This window comes from Magallana gigas, chromosome 1, assembly GCF_963853765.1.
Source record: "Magallana gigas chromosome 1, xbMagGiga1.1, whole genome shotgun sequence".
Lineage (NCBI taxonomy): Eukaryota > Metazoa > Mollusca > Bivalvia > Ostreida > Ostreidae > Magallana > Magallana gigas.
This window is the reverse complement of record NC_088853.1, coordinates 21,670,905-21,695,624: the sequence shown is the minus strand read 5'-3', so window position 1 is coordinate 21,695,624 and position 24,720 is coordinate 21,670,905. Positions and strand designations below refer to the sequence as shown.

Genomic DNA, 24,720 nt, shown 5'->3' with positions numbered 1-24,720 from the left:
AGTGGACAGTGACTTAAAATACACACATCATTAAGAACAAAAATGACTTATTTTCAAAGAGGAAGCTTATCATCCAAAGCTTAGAGTGGCATAATATATTCTAAATAGTAAATATTAATAAGAGGCCCATGGGCCACATTGCTCACCTGTGCAACATAAATAGCTATTACTTTAAGTATGCTTTATGGGATCAAATACAAAATACTCAACGTATAATACATGTTTAGGTCTTGTTTACAAAGACGATTAAATATTTCTTCACAAATTTCTATGTTAAACATTAAACCCCTTTCATTTTTTTATATATCAGAAGATATTATAACATTTTGTCTTCTATTCTATAAAAAAATTCATCACCTTAATGACACCACCTTATGCATATTACAGTACCGATCAGACCCAACCTAACAGAAAGTAAACCCCAACTAAACCCTGGGTTTACTTTCTGGGTTTCCTCTGGGTTTACTTCGGGTTTACTAGAGTGGACCCAGAGTAAACCCAGAGTGGACACAGAGAGTAAACACAGTCAGACGTATACCCCTGAAAGCAGACGCTAACTGTGTATTCAAAATATACAAAGGGTAGGAATTACAGGCAGTAGGATGGTAAGATAAAATACTAGTCTGCTTCACACTTTAGTGCATACATTTGACCTCAAAAGCAATTTCAAAGTAATTCCAAGCTAAACCCAGAGTAAACCCAAAGTAAACCCCGAGTGGACCCAAATTTTCAAAAAGTAAACCTAGAGTAAACCCCAAGCAAACCCAAAAAGTAAACCCAGGGTTTAGTTGGGGTTTACTCTGGTGTTAGGTTGGGTCTGATCGGTACTGTATATGAAAATCATAGTTTTCCTTCTTGGATACTGTTTTGACACAATATCGTATATCATATGTTAAAAGCTGGTATGATAATCATATGTTCATTTCATACAGTATTATAAGATACAATGTTTATCAATACAATAATATAAAATACAATATTGCATCCTTTGATTTTTACAATATAACATAACTTGGGGCAGTTTACGCTTTATAAACCGCGAATATGATACAATATAGTATTATACGATACAATATCATATCACAAAATACATCAAAATATTTACTTTTAACATTAGAGATCAGGCTCTGCATTTGAAACTACCTCTGCGATTTGTTTATATTATAGTTATAAACACTATACAAGAGGCCCATGGGCCACATCGCTCACCTGAGGAACAATAGGTATGATATAATCAGCTTAATGGAGTCATAATACAAACTATCTGGACAATGTACAATAATACATGTAGGTCCTGTATAAATAAAATCCATCCCCCCCCCCTGGATATTCTTATGTTTATAATCATTAGTCCCTTTTCTAACAGGATGATTTTATAGTCATATCACATGTTGAGTATTGCAGTTATCAAAAAGATCCTTAACAATTATTTATATATGGGATATAAAACTACATCAATCTCTGAACCTTCTTGTGAGGCCGAATAATTGTCCTGGAGCCAATGTCTTAACAATTATAAAGAATGATCTGGCTGATTAGTTTCTGAGAAGAAGATTTTTAAAGATTTTCACAACTTTGAATCCCCTTTGCCTAAGGATGATTTGTGCCAAGTTTGGTTGAAATTAGCCTAGTAGTTCTTGAGAAGATGTTGAAAATGTGAAAAGTTTACGAACAGACGGACGACAGACAAAATGTGAACAGAAAAGCTCACTTGAGCTTTCAGCTTAGGTGAGCTAAAAAAGCTATTATCTATAAAACATTTGACCTGTTCCAAAAAACTAAAACTTATCCTCCTCCAGCATCCGAAACCTATAGCTCAGATTTAGCACTCAAGCCTGTTGGGTGCATCAGTATCATAATGCGCACCATCCATGCAAGTTTAGTAAAGTTAAAGGGCATAAGCTCACCCCCCCCCCCCCCCCCCGACACTTTGTCTCAATGAGCTGAAAAACCAATAATTCTTTATTAACTCCCTCTGAAAGAGGACATGTATAACTTTCTATTTTAAGAAACTGCAATTACCTTCATATTAAAATGCTTTGTTCGTAGTTTAGTTAAAATTTACCTTTAGTTCTGAAGATGAAATTGTGAAAAGATTACAACATGAACAATGGCAACAACCACAATAGACAAATTTTTTACCAGAAAAGCTCAAAGTTATATTTTCGGTTCATTAGGAAAAACTCTTCAAAAATGAAGTGGATATATGATTAATTAGGAGTAAAAATGTCATTATATGGCACCAGAAATGTGCTGATATATCAGCTCTTAACTATCGTAAATTTCTATGTAAAAACTTTCAAAATTCATTGCTCTTCAACATTTGAGCTACTACCTCAGGATTATTATTACATAAAATTTGGAATTTTAGGTCATAATATGATTTCTTGGCCACAATGAGCTGTCTCTCGTCTTTCAGCTTCTCTATTTCTTCCTGAAGCTTATCATTCTCTAATGATATGTTCCTTTCCTCTAGCTCCAGGATGGTAAGCTTCCTCTTTTTCTTACCAGAATCTGTATTATAAAAACAACAAAATAAATTTACAAAAAGCCCATGGGCCACATTTCTCATCTGAGCAATAATAACCATATTAACAAGATATCTGTGAGCTAATGCTCACTAGTGATACCCCAACCACAACACAACCAGAGCGATTTGTTTTCATCGCGTCGTCAGGATGAACTTCTTGATAGTTAATGTAAATTGCAGTTTTATAAACTACACAAAGCAATTTGAAAGTTTGAAGGGGGCTTAACTTACAAAAAAAATCTTGACAAACAAGAAAAAAGGGTCTTTTGGTTACGGTTATGTATAACTTTGCCAAAAAAGGGGTGGGGGGGGAGGGGCTAAGCCCCCTCTTCCAATAGCACCCAGGTTCCGATGCATATGTTACGCAGTTAAGTGTTTTCCTTGAAGTTCATACTTGTAATTTAAATTTTGGACAAAATCCATTTTATATCAATTTTTGTGGTAGATATAGTTACGTTGAAAGTACTTGCAAATCTTCGAAAATAGGTAACTGAAGTGTTGAAGCGAAGGGCTGTGTAAAAAAAGTTCTGACCGGAGGTATTTGATAAATCATCACCCGTTTGATAAAGCAAAGGTTTATCATATGGGTAATGTTGGAATGATCACATGGATATGGACTTGGTTAACACATGATCAAAACATCTGAAGCCAGAAGGTCTTCTCGGAGAATTTGATCATGTACCAACTAAGTTCATTGCCCTGTGTACTTTCTATAATTGTTTCTATCAAAATATGATTTAAGAATTTATTTACCTTGTACATCCTTCTTCTTTGCAGGCACATCTGAAGATGCTGAAGAAGAGGTGGAAGGCTGAGTTTCCACTGGATCTTAAATAAAAATTGCCAGAGTTTCTTAATATGCTTGTTCCTATTTTTTTTTGCAACATTTTGGACATGAAACTTCACATACAAATAAGTGTTGGGGTTTGATATACCAGTATATCCTGTACTTAACTTTCTCATAAATTTAACAATTGGTTCATTTTTTTATATCATATACAAAGAAGTGGGTCAGTACCATGAAATCTGGTTTACATTGTGATAGAAACACCACACTGTTGTTTTTAATCTCTGCCCTTCAGGCTATACATGTTAACATAAACTCTCAGCAGGGCTTCTCAGAAGATTTGATCACTTACCACCCAAGTTCATATCCCACTGAACTTTTTAACATTGCTGCATATTTATTATTTGAAAAATGCAAATAGTTTAGAACTGTTAGAATTACTGAGATGTTATGTAAACAATAATTCAAGCCTGTGCTATGACTTTTTGACATCATGAAAAAGTTGATACAGAATTAAATGTTTTAATTGATAGGTTCATATAGGGAAACATATTTGCAAAAGTAAATATTTCAATATACAACACAACATAGTTACCCGCTGTATCTATTCCTCCACATATTCCTTCAAGGGAAGGCCTTCCTTCCAGTTGTTCCAAAATGGAAAGCTCAACTGGTGTGGGGCTTGGTGGCTTGGGACCCCCTCCTGTCTTTGGGCGTTTTGCTTCTGATAACTTTCCTTTGGCTACAATTGATCATCATTCCTTGTTAGTGAAATTTTAAGATAAGAAGATTATTCAAAAATAATCATCATTATGCAAACCAAATATATCACCTAATTTGATTGGCTAAACATTTCATAATATATATCCTATAACATAACTTGCCTAGTAACGTCATGATACGACATGCATGCCAAATGTTATAATCTGCCTGATATTACAATTTAAATCATACACGAATCGTCATTTTAACAAACAATATGCCTTATTTTCTGATTTCAGTTGTTCGAATATTATTATAAGGAATGAATTTAATTTCTACCTATGATGTAAATTCATGGGGAAGTGCTCATTCCCACAGAAACCACGAAAATTAAGCCATAACAAATTCTAATGATTCCACGGTATAAATGAATCAGTTATACCACATGTACCTACCCCTCTGCTTCAAGTTACTGTACTGCTTGGCAGCCTCCCCGCTTGTCCTCAGTATTCCCGAACCACTGCTCCTAAAATAGTATTTATTGTCATGCAGTGATGCTCAATTTGGATAAATAATCTGTGTACATTGCACATCATTATACAATTTATAAAACATAACCAATGAACTGTCTTGACAATGAAAAGTTTTCCATAATTTATATGCCCCTAAATAAGAAGTAATTTTCACAGTATATAACATTTTTTTTTATTGTGTACTGTACTTTTAAAAAATTTTTCTTCATAAATGATATTCAAATTACTAATGAGCAATGTACAAAATCAAGACAAGATATACATGTATAACAAAAACTGTTTGGCTTGCACTTATAGATTTTAGATGATTAAGGGCCTGCTTCTTCTAATCACATTTGATTTATAGAGCAGTGCACCGTATTATACCAAGTTCAAATTAAGCCATTAAGCAATTAATTTATCACTCAAGAGGACTATAAAAACAAATCTTATCGCATTTTTTTTTGTTGAAGACTGGTTTTGCATCTGGGGGAAAACCATCCAACTCTGTGAACCCGCATGGAAGTATCAGTATCCATGTTTATTCTATATTTATCGCTCAAAACCATGTGACACTTTGGGAATTCCCTAAAATAAAAACAACAATTTCAACTGGTGAAGATAAACATACCCGTTCACTGCCTGTGCAACCTCTCTCCAGGCAACGTCCTTCGCTATCTTCCCACCCCCAGCACCCTTAAATTTCCCAAACAATAAACCCTCCCTCAAATGCACTTCTTCCACCAAAATTTTCTTTTCCAACTCGGTCCAGTTAGGTTTTTTAATTTTTAAACTGGCGTCTGAGACACTTTCAGAACATTCGCTCGCCATTTCTGAACGCAATGAATAATATTTACATGCAGACGACTATCACATGTGACGTCAGTTATAATTTTCACATGTAATTTACATAAATAACGCGATAAACAAGAAAATGAAAGTAGAGTTGACTTACCCGATCGACGCCATTTTTCCTGAGAGGCCGCTTGCGGTAACGAAAATAAACTGAGATTTTTCCGTAAAACTCAACTCTCGTGAGGCGACTCTGAGAAAGTTTGGTGGCACGCCGTTTTAGCAGAATCTCACCAGAGTCAGAAATTTAAGATTTGAGGCTGAGATTTGAGCTGAGATTTTTACATGTTGGTGGCCCCGAAGCCTGGCTCGGTGGCCTGTCTTTTTACATTTAAAACATCTATTATTTTCCGCAATGTCAATTTCCATGGGCTCTTCATGCCTACTGTCTACCGACGCGGGATTATCCAAACGATCTCTGAAGAAGGGAAATGTAGTATCAAAAGTAGGGGCAATTAAGCCATTTCTTATGGTCTGTCTTTCGGTTATATCTGACCCTCGAATGGCCAATCTCTGTCTTAAATTTTGCTCTCTCATAGTAACTTGAATCGCTGATTCTAGGTCTTTCGGATTCTCTCGGAGAATCTTCATCCTTAGATAATCAAACGTTAGTCCGTCGCAGAAAATGTCAACTAATTGCTGCTGCACTAAAGGGTCTTTAATTTTATCTTTGCTATACGTGTCTTCCGCGATTTGTGATAATCTTTCGGCAAATAATTGCACGCTCTCGTTAGAATTTTGTCTTGTCCTGCGCATTACCGCTAATGCTTGTTCTGCGTCTGTTATCTCAGCAAATCTATTTTGTAATGAGGCCCTAAGATCATGCCTTGATGGCACTTCCTCGGCTGCTGCCGTTTCATCTAGATATCTTTTTATAAAATCTCCCACGGACCCTTTACTAGTTACATATGCTAACATCGGGATTTCATGCTCCGGTTTTCCTGATATTAATGCATATTTCTCTACCTCTTTAAGCCACTGTTTAAATTTTCTGGGGCCCCCCTTAAACGCAGTGATTACTGAGAACAAGGGCACTGATAGAGCGGCTGTCACTGCCCTCATTCGACTCATACAAAATCTTTTTCGTCATCCGGCTTCGGATGTCTGGGTTCACGGAATTGATGTGCCTTAGTGTCATAAAAAGATTCTTGAATACTTGATGGTGATTTATCTGAAGGACCTTTACCCTGTTCCCCTTTATATTGGCCTAAACCTGCCATACTGTGTTCTAACTGTTCCATTTGTTTTCTATACTCTTCCCTATCATAACCAGTTGCCATGTTAGTCGTTGATCAAATTACCACTAAAAATAGAGACGATAGTGCTATGTAAAAGGATTCTTACCTTAAGAAGTCTTCCTGAAGAGTTTTCCTTGTCTTTTCTTGTACTCTGTCTTTTCCTGGTTACGGCACAAAAAGAACTAAGACAGATGTAAGACTTATACCGCAGAAAGTCTCCCCGTCTGTACTTGTTATTGACAAAGTCAAAAGTCCGGTAAAAAGCTTCACAAGTTTATTGGATCGTATAGTTGTATCAAAGCTGGTCTAATTCCGTTCTGTTCTGATTTACTAACAGTTTGACATGCATATATACATGTATATCCTTTCGGCTGGGACAGACAGTTTCGGTTACTCATGGCCACCTGCGCTGGTCATGAGTGTAGATTAAGTGATCAAATTCCTAAACAATATTTTAATTCTAAATACAGTATCAAAACTGTCAAACTTTCTGTCACAGAGTCGGGGGATGCGGGCTTACAATCTCCCGCATCAATACAAAACATGAGTATAGGTTAAAATGTTAACAGAAAACATGTACTTTGTGACAAGCTTGCAATATCAGGACTCCATAGAGTCTGTAAATATGACAAATATAGCATTACTGTCCCACACCTGGACGTGTGAGATCATGCTGCTGCGCAATTAATTTCCAAAATATGATTTCCCAAGGGCTATCCAACATAGTTATTGACAGATTAATAATTGCGCAGTTTGCATATACAACTTACGTGTTCATTTAACAGTACTAATCAAGGTCACCGAATAGTCATCTGTTTACAAGTATTAGGCAGGATATTTTATATCACAATACGAATTGAAACATTTGTTGATCAGTACATAATTATTTTAGCAATACCATACCGTAATGTTATCATTAAATGTATTTTAAGACCTAAATCTAATACAAGTTTTGCAAAATATAGGTGATATTTAGCACTTTGACAAAAGTAAGGGCCAGTGCACTGTATTTGAAACTATCTTATAATTCTGTGTATTTTTAAAAAAATTGAACTTAATAAAAGTAATCAAACAGCCAAATTTTACTTATAAATCACAACAGATTTTTAATAGATGGATTTAGAGTTAATACTATATATACAGATTAGTTGCCAACAGAGATCGCTTTTACTTCCAACTTCAAGCAGAGTTCTGTTTTTGCAATGCGTTTAGAATTTTAAAGAAACAGAGATATCTGAAAATTTTAGCTTTTTTTTCAAATTTCACAGTTCTACAAATACCATAAGTTATAAAGTGGTATGGTCAAGATTTAAGCCATGTTAATGCCGGTTTAAGAAAGACGTAGGCATTCTGGATACTTGCCATTCGTCAGAGAAGGAAAAATCTGCAGAGGCGTTTCCTGGTGTTAATCTTATAGAAAATTACAATTTAAAACACCACTTATCGCCGTGTCTCTTTACAATGAAGCCAAGGTACATCAATTAAAACCAAGCCATTGGTATGAGACGTCATTGTAAGAATTTAGAAATGTGCAGGCTCTTGGTTTCATTTGCTAGATCTTGACCTTCAATGAAAGTTTTACTATTATGTCAATGTAAATAAGGCATACTTTTTTTCTAAATCGATGCCTGTATCTCTCTTACTGCTCAGACTCAAAAAAAAAAATACATAGTTCGATTGAACATAAAAAAATATTTCAAGAAAGCAGTAATGCATAAATCAACAAAGAATTAAAGGTAAAACAAGTTTCAAAACAAATGTACCTGTTCTTCCTTAACCGATGAAGCTATTGCTATTATGTTCTCTTATTTGTGATTAATCAATTACATAAACTTACCGTTTTATCTAAAAGATAATTCGAACTTTCTTTTAAAAATGTATGACTAACTAGAAAACAAGAATATAACTCGAGATTCTTTAAAGAGATATAAAATGATTCATCTTTTCAGATATGCATGACATTGACATTTCCAAATGGAAGGAAGATGATCGTTTTTTTGTAGAACTTCAATTCTTCCCGACAGTACTGGATCAAGTAAGAAAACAATCGTATGTTGTGTTTGTCGGTGTCCAGGGCTCCGGAAAAACTGCTACAGTCCGTCATATCGCCCTTTTACTACAGAAAGAGGGTTACGAGATTGTAATACTACGAGACGTAAGATTAATTGAAACATATAGCAATCCAAAAAAGCCACAATTATTTGTTATTGACGATGTAGTAGGAAAGTTTTTGCTAGAAAAGTCTGAGTTAAATGCTTTACGTAAATATGAAGACAGAATCATGAAACCTGTTATGCCAAAATCCAAAACACTGATGACATGCCGAACGATAGTTTTTAGAAATAAACGCTTATCAAATCATTTTGTATCAGAGGGAGGAAATGTAGTTGATTTACACATTTTAGCAAACAACTTAACAAATAGAGATAAAGATAATATACGTGCAATGTACAATTCAAAAAATATAAAATCTTCAAACAATTTTTCACAAACATCAAAAATGTTTCCATTCGTATGCAACTTGTCAACAAAAAAGACTGAATACATAAGCCTCGTGCCAAATATCGTCACTTCAGTAATTCCTTGTATTATCAAGGAATTGGACGACATGAAAACAACCAACGCAATTCAATATGCTTCATTAGTTTTATTGATGGTTAATCGGAACAATTTGCCAAAAAAATATCTTGAAAATGTGGAAACTAACGCACATTTCACTAGCATGAAGTTCAATGTTTTAAAGGAATGCAAAGTGAAAAGTAGAACAGATTCGTTTAAAATTACAGATGCGTTGTCTGAAATGAAAGGGACATACACACTAGAATGTGATAACAATTTTACATTCGTTAATGATTGCATGTTTAAAATAATTGCATATCATTTCGGAGTACAGTGTCCAGAACTGATTTTGGAATACATGAGTAGTGATTACATTGCTAGTTATATAAAAGTTGTCGAGCGCGACCAACAGCAAAAATTAAAAGAAATAAAAGATACAAAGAAACAGAAAACAGTGAAAAACAACGAAGATGTGATAATCTCTGAAAAAGAGAAAAGAAATGACTTATGCATAACATTGCATGAATCAATATATCAGCTACTAGCTGCCCGTTTATTTAGAGATTTAGAGGATGGGTACATTGAGCTTGTGTTTGGAAATGAGGCTTTAAAACAAACGTCTGTACTCCGTGAATTTATTGCAATTATGAAGAGGGAATCTTATCAGAAACTTTGTATTATGTTTCTAGAAGAGTCAGATGAATCCCTCACACCAGGCTGTGTAAACGAAATAAAACAATTACGTCTAAGAGGGAACACAGATTATCCCATAACACGTCTTCTGAAAAATGAAGTGTCCAGCCAATCCCGACATCGCAAGAGTGTACGGGCGATAAGCTGGATCATTTTATACGGACATCATCACATTCTGAGGTTTTTTATTGATGAAATTATTGAAGGAAAAGCAAAAGGAACCGCCAATGACTTGTTCAAAATACATTGGAATGAAAGTAAAAAAGGAGATTCGGTGTTAAAAAAACCAGATATGCTTAATACTTGCACTAGCAAACGGAGTTCTTCATGTCATAAGAAGACAAAAAACTATATGCATTTCAATCCGTTACACTTTTTCATGTCATTGTTAATGTGCTGTTTACCTAGAAAAGTTAAACAGGATAATGACACAGATCTTATAAGGGATCAGGATAAGACAATGGTCGCAAAATCAAAAGCTGAAGCAGATAATACAATATATAACACAGTAAAATTGCCCATAGCATCTACTGGCACACAAAACACACTTAAAGAGCAATGGCGTTTACTTTGTCTCAGTTGTTATTCTGGTATTATACAGACAGTACAAATATTATTAAAACATCTTGACAAAGCCGCTATCAACTATCAAACCCGCTACACTGATTGTTTTATCAACAGTCCTTTAGCTATTGCATCTGAATTAGGAAATTTAGACATTGTAAAAGAATTACTACGCAAAGGGGCCGTTGTCAACCGCAAAACTGGCTTCCATACACCTCTAACAGTTGCATGCGAAAACGGACATTTGAAAGTAGTCGAAGAATTAGTGAAAATGGGAGCAGATGTCAATATGGGTACTAACTATCATCAACCTTTAACGATTGCATGTGAAAAGGGACATATAGTTATAATAGAACACTTATTGAAAGCGGGGGCTGATGTTAATGTGGAAAAAAACTTTTATAGACCTCTAACGATTGCAATTGAAAAAGGGCATGATGGCGTTATTGAAATACTTAAAAAATACGGAGCAAAAGATGTCAACGACTTTCAAATCGATGCAAAATCAGTTGCAATACCTCACGGGCAATCAAATATACTGAACAAATTATTCAATGAGGATTTTTATCAAGACAAAAACAAAACAACAGCAGTTTGGTGTCATACTGGACAATTCAGCAGCCTTAAAGAGTCAATAAAATCAAAATCCAATTCTAATTCAGGAAATTCTTTCAACATATCTCTTGCAATTGCATGTTATGGGGGATATTTGAATATTGTTAATTGGTTGATAACAATTGGAGCTTATGTTAATTTTAAGTATGATAACACTACACCACTTATTATTGCCTGTATTGAAGGGCATTTAGATATAGTGGACACGTTAATAAGAGAAGGAGCTGATGTCAATCTACAAGGCGGGCTTAAGACGCCTCTAACAGCTGCTTCTTATAATAGACGTGAGGTAATCGTGGGTAGGTTGATTAGAGCGGGGGCTGATGTCAATCAAAATGACGATGATAGTACTCCATTGACAGTTGCAAGTTATGTGGGATGTTTAAATATAGTTGAACAGTTAATAAAAAAGGGAGCCGTTGTCAATGCTATACACAATGGCAAAACAGCTCTGACAATTGCTAGTGAAAGAGGACACCAAGAGATAGTTAGAAAATTGATAGAGGCTAATGCTGATGTCAACCAGAAAAGCAAAACAAAAACACCGTTAACAGCGGCATGCTATGGGGGACAATCAGACATAGTTGAAGAGTTAATAAAGGCGGGGGCTAATGTAAATCAACAAGACACCGTTTATTCACCACTAACAGTCGCAAGTAAAATGGAGCGTTGGGGTATAGTTGAAAAGTTGATGAAAGCGGGGGCCAGTGACAGTCGTTATCCTTTCAATGAAATGACGAGCGAAAATGACTCGGATGACTTGATCATGTTGCACAATTGATAACTGTGCATTAACTCTTAGTCAAAATATTAGAAAATAGTTAACGCCACTGTTAACTTAAAAAAACATAACAGGAAATAAATGATTGTTCAACAGGATTCATTTTCCGGACGAAATTTAAGCTCAATTAATTGATGTATCAAATTTTAAAATGTTCTATCAAATTAAGTAAATGGTTAAACAGATGTATTTTGGAGAAATTTTAGTATGTGTCAATATAGAAAAAACCGACATGAAATCAATGTAAACAACTTAGATAATAACAGTTTAATACCTGTTTAAACGATAGCCATTTTTGGGAGTTGATTGCAATCAACTCTCATATGCAGCTACTCTGGCAAACCGGTGAAACAGTGTTTGGACCTAAGTACACATCATAACCGATGACAAGACTTCTATAAAATAATCGATAAATTCTATTTAATGTATTCAGAGGCGTTGTTTTTAAAGTAAAATTGTTTATAAATACCATGCAAAAAGTACGATTTTATATGGTACGAACAATTCAGATAATTTTGTAGTCGAACATTCGAAATACTAGACTCTATTGAACTCTGGCCGAAGAATAATTCCTACGCCAGAGTTTATTATTGTCGTCTTTAACCAGACGCTCGGTTGTCTCTGTAAATCTCTGACAAGGAGAATGACTCTATAAATAAATATTACACGACAGGGTTCCTATGGGGTTTATATGAATTATTGTCGGAAAATTGATACAGGTATAAGAAAAAAAGTGTGCGCAATTCTAATACAGTTTAGAAACTACTCTCCATTCAAAATTACGTATTGTTGATTTTAAACCAAATAATAATCCATAAAAGTAACTCCTATCAGTACATTCGCTGTTTGATTTATCTTAAGATTATATTTTTTTAACTGGCTATTTGACAAATAAATAGTAAAAAGAAAGGTATAGTGATACATATTTTTAGAAATAGTTCAATTTTTCTTCAAAAGTTTTATGACCTTCATTGTCTCTATTTCGATTTATATTAGATCCTTAAAACGGATACAAGGTTTACTCTAGACAAATTCTTTTTATTTTAAATTTATTTAAAGAAATAAACGACGTTTGCTTATAACTTTGACTATTGCAAATGTAAACGTACATCGGATAAACTTGTTTACTAGGGTTTTATTTCCATCGATATCATTTTATCCGTTTGTTCTTTATTGAAAGAAACGAACAAGTAAAACTTGTTTGATTTTTATGTAATTATAAATTGAAATATGTTGTGATACATATTATATTTATAGAACAAAAATACTATACGTTTTATTTCAATTTCGTAGTAGATGTTTAGATTACACGCAATGCACTTTGGATATTATGCAAATAAAGTAAAATATTTGTTCGGAGCTTAAGGAGGCCGTCTTTAGTTTTCATTGCGCACGTTTTTGCGCATTCTAGTATAATACAATGGATTGATATTTTATGATTTTTTTATTGAACACAATAAACAAGATACAGATAAAAGTATTTAAATTTTTAATGATTTTTTTGTTTTTAAACTATTTTTCCGTTGTGCGGTAGGGGACCATTGACATTGCACTTTTATGGCGTAATGTTAAAATGAAGCTTTGGAGGAGTACGTTATAAGAAATAACATGAAATTAAAATATGTACACCGTTGAAATTTGATACACAGATTTATGCTATCCTCGGGGACATTTTTCTTAATTGTTGAATAAATCCATTTTATCAATCTTCTTTCGTAATGCTCCAAATTTATAGCAAAATTTGGTGCATTTTAATATTTTGAGATGGCCCCACTAAAAACAAGACGGTAGAATTTAGTATTTTTTATATATAAGGTAGGAAATGATATTACCGAGCATATATAACAATTTGAGAAAAGCTATTGTAGTATTTTTTTAATCTGCTTTGACGTGCGGAAAATTACAGTTTCCTGTATATTCCTAGAGTAAATGTACCTTTATTTTGAGATGGTCCCTAAAAGAACCACACAGTCGGTTTTCTTGAAATTTTGCAAAATAAATAAAAATGGTTTAAATGGCATATGGTTAAAAAATGAAGAGTTTGCAATTGTAGTTTTTCTGCAAAAAAAATTATATTTTTTTTATATTGCTAAAAATGACAATATCATATACATACCTATAGAAAATGTACCTGTATTTTAGATGGCCCCTTGAAAAAAAATTGCAAATAAACCAGAGTTGGTGTAAATTACATATGGTTAAAAATTTAAGAATTTTGCTGTTGTAGTTTCCCCCCCCCCCCCACACACACACACACAATCGGCCTCCTTACTAGAAACACGAACAGTATTGATATTTAGTTGTTGCATGGTATATTTGCTACATGTGTAACATATTATACGGACAATCTTAATGTTTGCATGCATGTATTCTTGTCATGTTTAATGTCAATTCAAACTAAACTCCATTCCATTTACAAATTTGCTCATAGCTATACCGCAACGTTAAAACTGTTTTTATAATTTATGTATTTGTTTACTTCTTAACATAATGTATGATTTAATATTATTCCAAAATACTTGAGTGTATTAATTTAAAAAAAAAGATTGTTTTGTTAATTATCTCGTTTTGACGCAATGGTCCCTAAAATTCGATGAGCATTAATGACATATCGCAATATACGCACTGTTCCTTTTGTCACTGATGCTTCGACCTCTATGATTTGTACGCTAATAATGTTCTCGACACAAAATGGGTTGAAAGGCGTACTTCGTGTTAGATAGAAGTTTTAACTGTAAACCTTTGTAAGATTAACAGAGGGTTAAAATACATATTTCACCTTTCTTAATCGATGGCAAATTGTAAACTGTAAATTTATGAAGAGTAATCCTGTTTAAAAATTTACTCATGTGAACTTGTTTAATTTGAATATTCATTCTTGTTCGTTTGTTAGCATAAATAAGACTGTGTGTAATTCTGGTCGTATACTGTGGAATCATTAGATTTCGTGGTGGCTCAATTTTCGTTGAATTCGTGGGTACCTCATCCACGAATTAACATCATCCACGACATAATAAATTAAGGCAATAAATTCATATTTCCTTTTGTGGGTATACGATAATACACGAAATAACGTCCCCATGAACCTGTAAAACTTAAGCAATCCACGAAAATTGGCCCCCACGAATTAAAATGATTCCACAATAACCTCTAATAACTCGGACATAAACGCGTTCAATTTGATGTTGCAGACCTTCATTTTTTTTTACAGATAAACATTTGCAGCTTTCCATCTGTGCTCTCGGCATTTGTAACTCCGTTTTCTGAAATAACACAGTTGAAATGTTACAAATGTTAAGTCTAAAAGTTTGTCGAAATTGGACATTACAATATCTGGAAAAAGAGAAGTCACCGATCGACGAAGGAAAAATCATGCCGTAATCGCCGGAATGGGCACAGAATGAGCAAAAAAATATATACATACTTTATCTGTATAACAACATGTTTTAGGAAGTAAGATTTTTCGAAAAATAAAATATGAGCTCGGTGATCACTATGTAAATAATATAAAGAAAATCCAGAAAAAGCTGCGAGTGAAGGATTCAGTCGGCATCGGATATCTTATATCTGGAAAAAAAAACCACTCATAGCACGACTGTTTAAATATATACATGCGTTTCTATAATCTTAGAGTACATGTCGTTAAAGTACTGAGCTCGGCTGAATAAAGAAAATACTAACAAAACCATCCTAATTGATACCATAATGCTTGTACAAGAGCTCTCCCTCCCCGACAAAGACCAAAAAAAAAACCCACGGGGGTAAGCCGGCTGTTTTATTAAAAACCAACTGAGATCTCAATAATAAAAAAAAAACTACCTGAAAGCTTTACTTTTGAGATTTTGATTAACAAGAGACAGGAGAAGCGGCAACATCCCCCCTTTTGAATGAAAAAAAAAAAAATTAGCTAACTTTTCGTGAAGTTAAATTGCGTATATATTATAACAAAAGCTGTTCATTTTGTTGGTATATTGAAAAAAAAAGGTGAAAATTACTTTGCAAAAAAGTTTTGATTTCAAGCAATAATTGTGGGGATACATGTTTGGCATCCTGAATATCGAATCAATACAGACACACTCAGTGAAGTTGGTTAATCAATATTTATACAGCTTTACAGCCACTTGTGAGCATCTACTGATAACCATAAAGCAAATACTTACTTCTGTAAAATTGCTGATAATACAGTATATATAATATAAGTTTATGCTTTTGTAGTACATCAAAGTTGGATATATGAATGGGTCAATGGTTCTTTGAGGTTCAATAGGGGAATTTTTTTAAGTAAGATAAATAACGAGATAGTGTTGAATAGTTTAGAGAAAACTAAACTATTCAACACTATATCGTTATTTATCCATCACGTAACCACATGACTTGATGTAATACCTTGCTGACCCATTTGAATACCTTATTGTGTAATCCAGCAAGCTATTGAAACCCTTCCTATAATTCTGTATTTCAAAAGATAAGAAAATTCATTAATTAACAGATTTCTAAATGACCTTGACCTTTATGTCATTTTGTTTGGCCATGGTAGACCCTTCTATTCCAAGTTGTCCGAAAGCTATTTGATAAATAGTAAAAAAGTTGGAAGTGATTTTATCGAAGTTTCAATACTGCTAGAAGGGGGCCTTAGATCCTTTTGGTATTATAAATTGAAGAACCCTCTAAGTGTACTGAAGACATTGGTAAAAGTTTCAAGTCTCTATCTCTTATGATTTTAGAGGAGTAGCGATAACAAGTATTGAGTATAAAAGGGGCAATAACTCTGTAATTATTCAAAAATGTGAGCTAAGGGGCTAAATTTTTTATATGTTTTTTTTTCTATCTACCTCTCTAAACAAAAGAGATCTAAGAACTCAGAAATTAACGAATTTACAAATGACCTTGACCTTTATGTCATTTTGCTTGGTCAAGGAAGACCCTTCCATCACAATTAGTCCGAAGTCTCTATGATAAATAATAAAAATGTTGGAAGTGATTTTATGGAAATTTAAATACTTTCAGGGGCAATAACTACTAGAAGGGGACCTCAGATCATTTTGGTATGAATAGATTGAAGAACCCTTTAAGTGTACTGAAGACATTGGTGAAAGTTCCAAGTCTCTATCTCTTATGGTTTCAAAATAGTAAAGATAACAAATATTTCCTTCTCAAAGGGCAATAACTCTGTAAGATCTGAGAGTTTTTTGACACAGGGCCATTTGGTATCATAACTTTTAATGAGCAATTACATAAAGTTTAAATTGTTTGGATAATTCTTATAATAAAAAAGTGACCCCGAGGTAAATAAAAAAAGAAGAATAAAACACATTAAGAAAACAAGAGGTATTTCACCTGAAAGGTGGAAAGACCCTATAAATTAGGCTGCAAAATGTGCATCATACGAAATGTCAGAGTCCAATCCTAAAGTGTTTATGCCCGCGTTTTTATAGGTTACACGATCAGAATTACACAGCGTTCATACACTGTACGCAGGTTCACACACAAACACAATGGATATTCGGTTTTCTGGTCTGGATTTTTGTGTACGATCTGATTATTGTTCAAAATCATAATCCGTTTCCTGGTACATGCATAGAAATGATAGTTTTTTAAAACAAATAGCCGTTTAAAGAATTATTTTAAAGATATTTTAACTTTAGATAAAAAGCTAATGCCATCAATGTATCTGCTCTATATCACTTATTTAAATGGTAAGCAAAATATTTTTTTAACAAAGATTGTTTGGTTTGTTGAAATGTCTATAAAAATGCAAAGTAATACTGGTATATATTTTTGTATGTACATGCATAATTAGGGTTACTTTTGTTTGATTTTTATAACTGTTTGGAACATTTTCAGATAATGTTTTATTTGGAGCAAGTATGTTTGTCTTCTCTTACGAAGACGTTTAAATGAATATATTAATACTCCCGCTCCGAAGAAGAAGGGGGTATACTATTTTAACCTTGTCTGTCTGCCTATTTGTCTGTCCGTAAAAAAGTTTCTGTCGCACTTTTCTCACCAACTATTAATTGCAGATGCTTAAAATCATAACATAATTTTGTCTGGCATGCTATATTGTGGGAAATATTTTTGTACCAATTGGACGTCAACTTTCTCTTAAATGGCGATTTTGTTTAATTTAAGCCCAAGTCTTCAAACAAATCTTCGTACAAGATTCCTCAGCACCTAATAATTGCAGCTGCCTAAAATTTTAAAATACTCTTTTTGTAGTATGCCATATCGTGTGATCTATTTTGGTAAGATTTAAAAGTTAAAATGTTTGTAGTTTTTCTTCCGCAAAAAAAAAACAAACATTAATTAGCTACAAACGTTATACCTTAATTTCTACGATGGTATATAATGGATAATATGTTAACTACCTAGCCTCATTAACACGAATATGGTCCCAATTCAATTGATGTTGTTTATTTTTATGGATTCATTCTTGAAAAAAAACATTAGATAACGATTTTGTGTTCATGTTTGATATCTCTCTTTTTTAGTGTTGCATGTTTTGCTGCTGGTTATCATGTTTATATATTTTATTTTGTTTGCATTTTATGATCTTACAGTTTTAGTTTTTGTTCATGTATGTTTGTGTTTATTATTCAGGCTATATTTCTTTCATTAACTTTAGAAGACTGAAATCTGGCGAAGACGCTAGAAGGGGTAATGGGGCAATATACATACGTATCTCAATTTACTTCGTGAATATTTTACATAATTATATATGTTACATAAATGGATTTAAAATTCTCTTTATTGTCTTTCTTTTTTTAATTTCATTTATTGTAAAGCTTTATTCTAAATTCTAGAGAATCTTTTCGTGAAATGTAGAAATTGATATAAGTAAAGCCTAGATTATGAATCACGATTAAGAAATATATGTTATCCAGGTCGAATCCAGGGTGTACCGACCTCGGAAAATCAAGTATGTTGAATTTACATCGAGATCGAGACTCCCCATCTTTACATGTAAACAAAGTGCACCACATCAATTTACGGGATGGTGTTTAAAAGACTATCCGAGGCAAGTGAAGAGACGATATCAGTAGTAAATTCGTGAAGAATTTAATGGTACTAATAGCATCAGGGGGTGATTTTTATAAACAGTATTTTTTCAGATTCTTTTCTCACAATCCCCTCAATTTGAGCATGCTGATTTCAAATTTAACAACCATTTCATTATAACTCTTTCCATTGCATCACAATTAAAAGGCAAACATGGGTACCCTCACGCAATTTCAATAGGCTCATTTTCTGACTTTTAAAAATATCTGACCTCACATTATACTGAAGAAAATATATCAAATTAAAGGTAACTCAATGTTTTTAAAACCTTTTTTGGGTGTGTTTAATCGAAATATGAACCTAATTTATTGAAAATAATAATTTTTATTGCCTTAAGATACTAATAAACACACCTACCCTCTGTCACCTTGACTACCGCACATGGAAAATTACATTATTCTTGTATTAAAGTCTACACAGATAACATTGTTTCATTAGGTTTATGTTCACAATCCCTGACATTGTTAAAAAAAAGATTTATAAAATTGTGTAATTATCAAATTTAATACTATATAAAATCTACATTGATCATTCTTCTTTTAGAATCACTGTCCTCTTTTTATATATACCTCACCTCTATCCTCTCTTCACAAAACAATTGAAACTGAAAAAGAATAAAAAGAAATGGTTAAAAAGAATTGAAATGATAATTATTATTCTCAAATGTTGAAAAAAATGTTTTCTTTAGTTATTTAAAATAAAACCCACATTTATTTGAATTCTCAACTTTAATATGAACTGAAGGGTTGTGTTAAATTTAAAATAAAGTATAAAAATCACAATGAACAATAGGAAACTTCATGCAAAGAAAGAAACAACAGAATCTTATTCCTAATGTATGTAATACCATGTCAAAGTAGAAAAACACACTTAAAACTCAAAACCTTTGTATACTCCGTCCGTGAATTTATGCTCAATTCTTTTGCCTACTAGAAGTGGCAGTCCTTCATGCTCTTTCTCGTGGGTTGGAACAGTAAGAGTTGCATGAATCAGTGTCAATACATTTTTTTAAGGGTATTTAATGGCAACTTTGTGTATTTACCTGATGCTGTCCTACTACTTAAATTGAAAACTTTTTTCTCCGTATGCTTCTGATGAAGAACATTTTTACGAAATTTTATTTGAGACTCCAAAGCTTTTCTCTTCTCGCTTTCTTTATCCAGTCTCTCTAGTCCTTCATTGAGCTGATTTAAACTTTGAAATAATCCATAATAGCATATGTCACTTGTAATTCCTCTGCTTTCTTAATTCTATCTGCTTCTTTCCTTTCAAATTCTTTTTGTTTATCTTTTGATGCTCCAATCTTTTCTTTTCTAGGATTTCTATCCTTTCTTTGAACAAACAACGTATCTTGGTTCCTTCTTTTCTTGATTCACGGGGAACTCGCGATCTTTCCTTCTCTTCTTGGTTAAGTCCACAAAGCCATTCTCTTGTCGTATTAAAACTATACATTAAAAAGCATTGGTTAATGTTGTTGCATTTGGTCTTGTTCTCAGCAGTTGATTTAACTGGCCAAAGGTAAATTCTGGTAAGAACACTAGGTACGGTATATTCCAAAAATGGCCCTATCTCTAAATCGAACGGTATTTTACTAAAAGGTAGACATTAATATATAACTTTATAAAATAGAACAGTTTTGATAATTTCTTCATAATTTTTGTGTGTGCCACTGCTCAAATAGTGTTGCATTTTAGTCACGTTATCATGACGTCGCATTTAGCATCGTAACGTTATATACGTAAGCAACGGAATTCGTATGAATCACTTTATAATGGTAACTTTAAATAAGACGGTAAGTTGTATAATGACCATTATGACCATGATTATATACATTCATTTATTCAATTATATATATTCACAGTAAATAAAGTCCAATATCTCGTGTATTTCACACAGAGCTCAAATTATAGTGCTCCATATATAAATCAATGTTAACACATCTGCCTTTACAATTGTCAACCTCCGCTTTGCGTTTACAATGGTTTTCTCGGGTGTAAATTTCATCTGTTACCCTCCCAAACAGGCACTTTTTATATTATGATCCTAATGAAACTCGAGGAACTAATTTCCGCGTAAAATCACAAGAAGCACATATCCCGGGTTTTAAAATATCGCTTTTATTTTTCGGACAGATGTAAACTAATTGAAACTATGATAAAAGTTTGACGTTTGCAATTTTATATTCTCGCGATTTGATTCAAAACAGTTGAGTCGCGTAATGAAGTACTCACGTGACATAAAATGTGAGGTAAAACGGTAAAAAAATACTCTTGATTTATAAAAGTAGTATATTCAGTTTATGTATTCAATGAATTAATTGTATGGAACTTTAATTGCATGCAGATTGGTCGGTTATAACAGCGAGTACATAGCACGTATTATCATAACGATAGACATACATATTGCTTACCCTTTTTATAACATTTACGGCTATCAAAACTAAAGATATGATTACAAACATTCGTTCTTTCTTCAAGAAAATAATATAAAGTTTCATATTTTTAAAATTAGTTTAAATATTTTCTTTCTATGTGATGTACATTTTTTACCGCGCGCCGTATCATATTTTGGGTATCATTTGTTCCAAGAAACAAACAAACTATTGCATTAGTTTTTGATAAATGATAGTGATTTTACTTTCAAATGTGCAATACATTGATATGAAATATTTTTAAATCTTTACAATTATTCCCGAGTACCCAAACTCCGTCACCATAAGCAGAAAACATACCGCGTTTCTCTGTAAATTATTTTTTGCGGTTTATATCATTTGCAATCACTAAATATAACCTAAAACGTTATTATTTATAAAATTATTAGCAAAAATATTTTTACTATTATTTAAATAAGCCCTCTAAATACGACGTTTATCACACGTGCTATCATAACTTATGAACCTAACTCTGTCACCCACATGATCTATGATACGCCAGGGAATGAAGACACATTAACAATTTAGTTTAAATCAAACTTGTATCTAGGCCAAGTTATTATAAGTATAATCGGTGTATACAATTTAAATTGTATATCATTTCATCAAAGTGAAATGCTCGCCAGAATAAAAATTGGGCCCTTGTAACAAAAATCACAATTACCTCTCAGAATGTATGGATGCCGTTTTTAATTCTGTCCTTACATATTTGAAATATATCATATCAATTATGAATATATTAATGATTATTTTATTTATTAATTACATTTTTAATAAATGTCGCATATTCTAAATACCGAAATACCGTATATTATTATACCCTGTATAAGGCAAACCTTACGGCATGAGCGATTTGACGTTATCATCAAGTGTAGTGCATAAACGATATTGCAGACTGAAAAAATGTATTAATGACCTTAATAGAAAATAAATTACATGTGTAATGTTTCATCGTGACCTCTCTTAAAATGACTGACCACGTTAAGTTATCAAATAGGCCCGCGTGTTAGAAATATCGTTATTTTAGTGCACCCGTAAAAAGGTGTTAGCTGATTTCACGCAATTATTGTTGCATAAAATGGACAGGGTGTAATTTGTTATGTTCGAACACATTCTTAAATTTAACCGTTGTAAATTGTTGACATTTGATTGAAGATTTTTGATATGCAAAAAATGACGTCATAATCGCACTTGATTTCAAACGGCGAGGAGTTTCCCGAAAGTGATGGAGTTAGGGTAGTGGCGGAGTTAGGGTGCTATGCGATAGGTTGATGCGCCTCTCTTTACACATAATATGCGTCAACATTTACAATATGACGTCACATCGACAAGTGCACCGCGATCAGTCTGTTGTTTATATTTATCGTTGTTGGACTTATCTGACTACAATGTTGCACGCATTGGTAATTTATAATGTAATTTAATGTTTTTGTACCCATAACAATCGGAAATTACTTTATTTTTTAGCATTTTTGACGACCTGTTGTTTTGTATGATGTCATAGTTAAGGGGGATGTCTACACCAAATAAGTGTTGGAGATTTTTGTTGCATGCATTTGTTACTAAAAATAAGCACAGTATTCAACAATTATAGACCTCAAAGTGCAATACTCTATTTTTTAGAGAATTTTTGAAATATCAGTCTGCTACAGATAACCCCTTATAAGTCAATTTTTTAAACATTTCTGTTTTAAAACTCTTATGAAAGTGAAATGTTATATAAAGTTTGAAAATGAAAAACTAAATAATCACGAATGAAGTTTGTATGATTTTTATTGGAATCCACATAAATATGAAACTAAAATATTTAGAAATTCTTTTAAGGCAAACTGCTGGATGAAATCCCACAAAAATATGAAAAATGAAACAATAATCGTTGGTTAATGAGATGAAAAAAAAGAAATTGAATGAAATTGAAAATTAAAAGAAATACTGAATTATTGCAAAAATCTTGGTTTGAAAGATCCTGTTTAAGAGTTGTCTTTCTTGATTTTACTTGGTCTCAAATATCTTGGGACCAATTTTCAAATAAAAAAAAAATCACGAAGAAAATTTTTTAAAAGGGTAGAGGTATAATTATGCTAAAATGTAGGAATAAGGTTAGTAGTGCTTATGATAATGTTTGAATCTGAAAAAATTATATTTTTGATGAATGCATTATATTTATATTCAACTCTTTAATACAAAATGTTAGTAGTTTCATTGCCTTTTACTTTTTTTTTTATATACAATACAAATCACAAACAACCATATGCATATTTATACATACATTAGATGTCCATAGTGATACACATGTACGGGTGGTAATTAAAAACATGCTCTTTTTCAAGATTCTGTCGTTCCCTTATTTGGCTTGCAAATCCGGGCTTCCACTGCTCTTGCTACCTAGCTGTATCTATTTTAATGAAGGTAGCTCCATACTCGTAAAATTCTCTGAGGAAAGTTGCAAAACCGAACTGATTTCGACTTAATAGACTTAAATGTCATCAATTGTTAGAAAAAATATACATGTCATCACACTTTTTGAGATGCCGGATAAACATAAACTAAAGAATATTTAGCATTAGAAAAATGTATTTTTTTTCGTTAAAAGTAAAATCTTGTAGGCAGAAATCTGTTTTTCTTGTTTAATTTTAATGTCAACTTTATCAGAAAACTAAAATTACATGGCATTTAGACATACAACTGAGAGAAAGGCAGAAAAATAGTTATTACCCCTTTGCATTGATAACATATATAAAAATTTGGAAATTTAGTATAAAATTAAGTGCGAAAATATCTTGAACCTACCAATAATTCTAATTACATCCATGTGATTATATTCACATAAAATAAATAAAACTATCTTGCACAATTTTTAAAGAATTCAAAGTTTTACAAAAAAGTGTGACATCACAGAACACTGGATCTACTTTAAAATAACTTTCAATGCAAGTCTTATACTGCAAATGTTTTAAAGGGAAGTTCAATCAATAAAAGAGATGTTACTACGGAACTTAAGTTTTATATTAATCATGCATATATGGTTCAAGGGAAAATATTAAATCTGCTCACCTTTATCGATAATCCGTCACATATTAATGATCGTCTGTTGCAGATGACATGACAAATATGTATTGCCAACAGCAGGGAAACAGTATATTATTTCGATTTCATGTTTTCTGTACATAACAGCTGATAATCAATGTTAGTTGAAAGCTTTAATCACGAAGGGAATTGACAGATTTTTGAAGCGTTTTGGTGTTTTCATTCTTATCTCATCTCCCTCGTTAAAAGAGTTCAATTGAACGGTGTATAGCTATTTTGTACCACGACATAATGCTATCAGTCCGGAACAAAATCATTATGGCATTTCAAACGGATGTAAGACATATTGTGACGATGTAGCCTTCCACCT

The 24,720-nt window shown here is 32.8% G+C and overlaps 2 protein-coding genes across 3 annotated transcripts in view; one reads left to right on the top strand and one right to left on the bottom strand.

Annotated features, from left to right (window-relative positions):
• Positions 1-24,720, top strand: part of LOC117688438 (putative 2'-deoxynucleoside 5'-phosphate N-hydrolase 1) — a 361,826-nt gene that overhangs the window by 264,694 nt on the left and 72,412 nt on the right. The window lies entirely within an intron of this gene.
• On the bottom strand, positions 66-5,693 carry LOC105346418 (uncharacterized). 2 transcript variants are annotated; one of them, XM_034449879.2, is made up of 5 exons: positions 5,487-5,693; positions 4,475-4,545; positions 3,913-4,059; positions 3,284-3,358; positions 66-2,514 (listed from the first exon to the last, which is right to left on the bottom strand). In XM_034449879.2, exons 1-5 carry the CDS (start codon positions 5,498-5,500, stop codon positions 2,300-2,302), a joined length of 522 nt encoding a protein of 173 aa, XP_034305770.2. In that variant the 5' UTR covers positions 5,501-5,693; the 3' UTR covers positions 66-2,299. The 2 variants fall into 2 exon arrangements, with proteins under 2 accessions (XP_034305770.2, XP_034305769.2); XM_034449878.2 differs by lacking the exon at positions 5,487-5,693 and adding an exon at positions 5,163-5,446.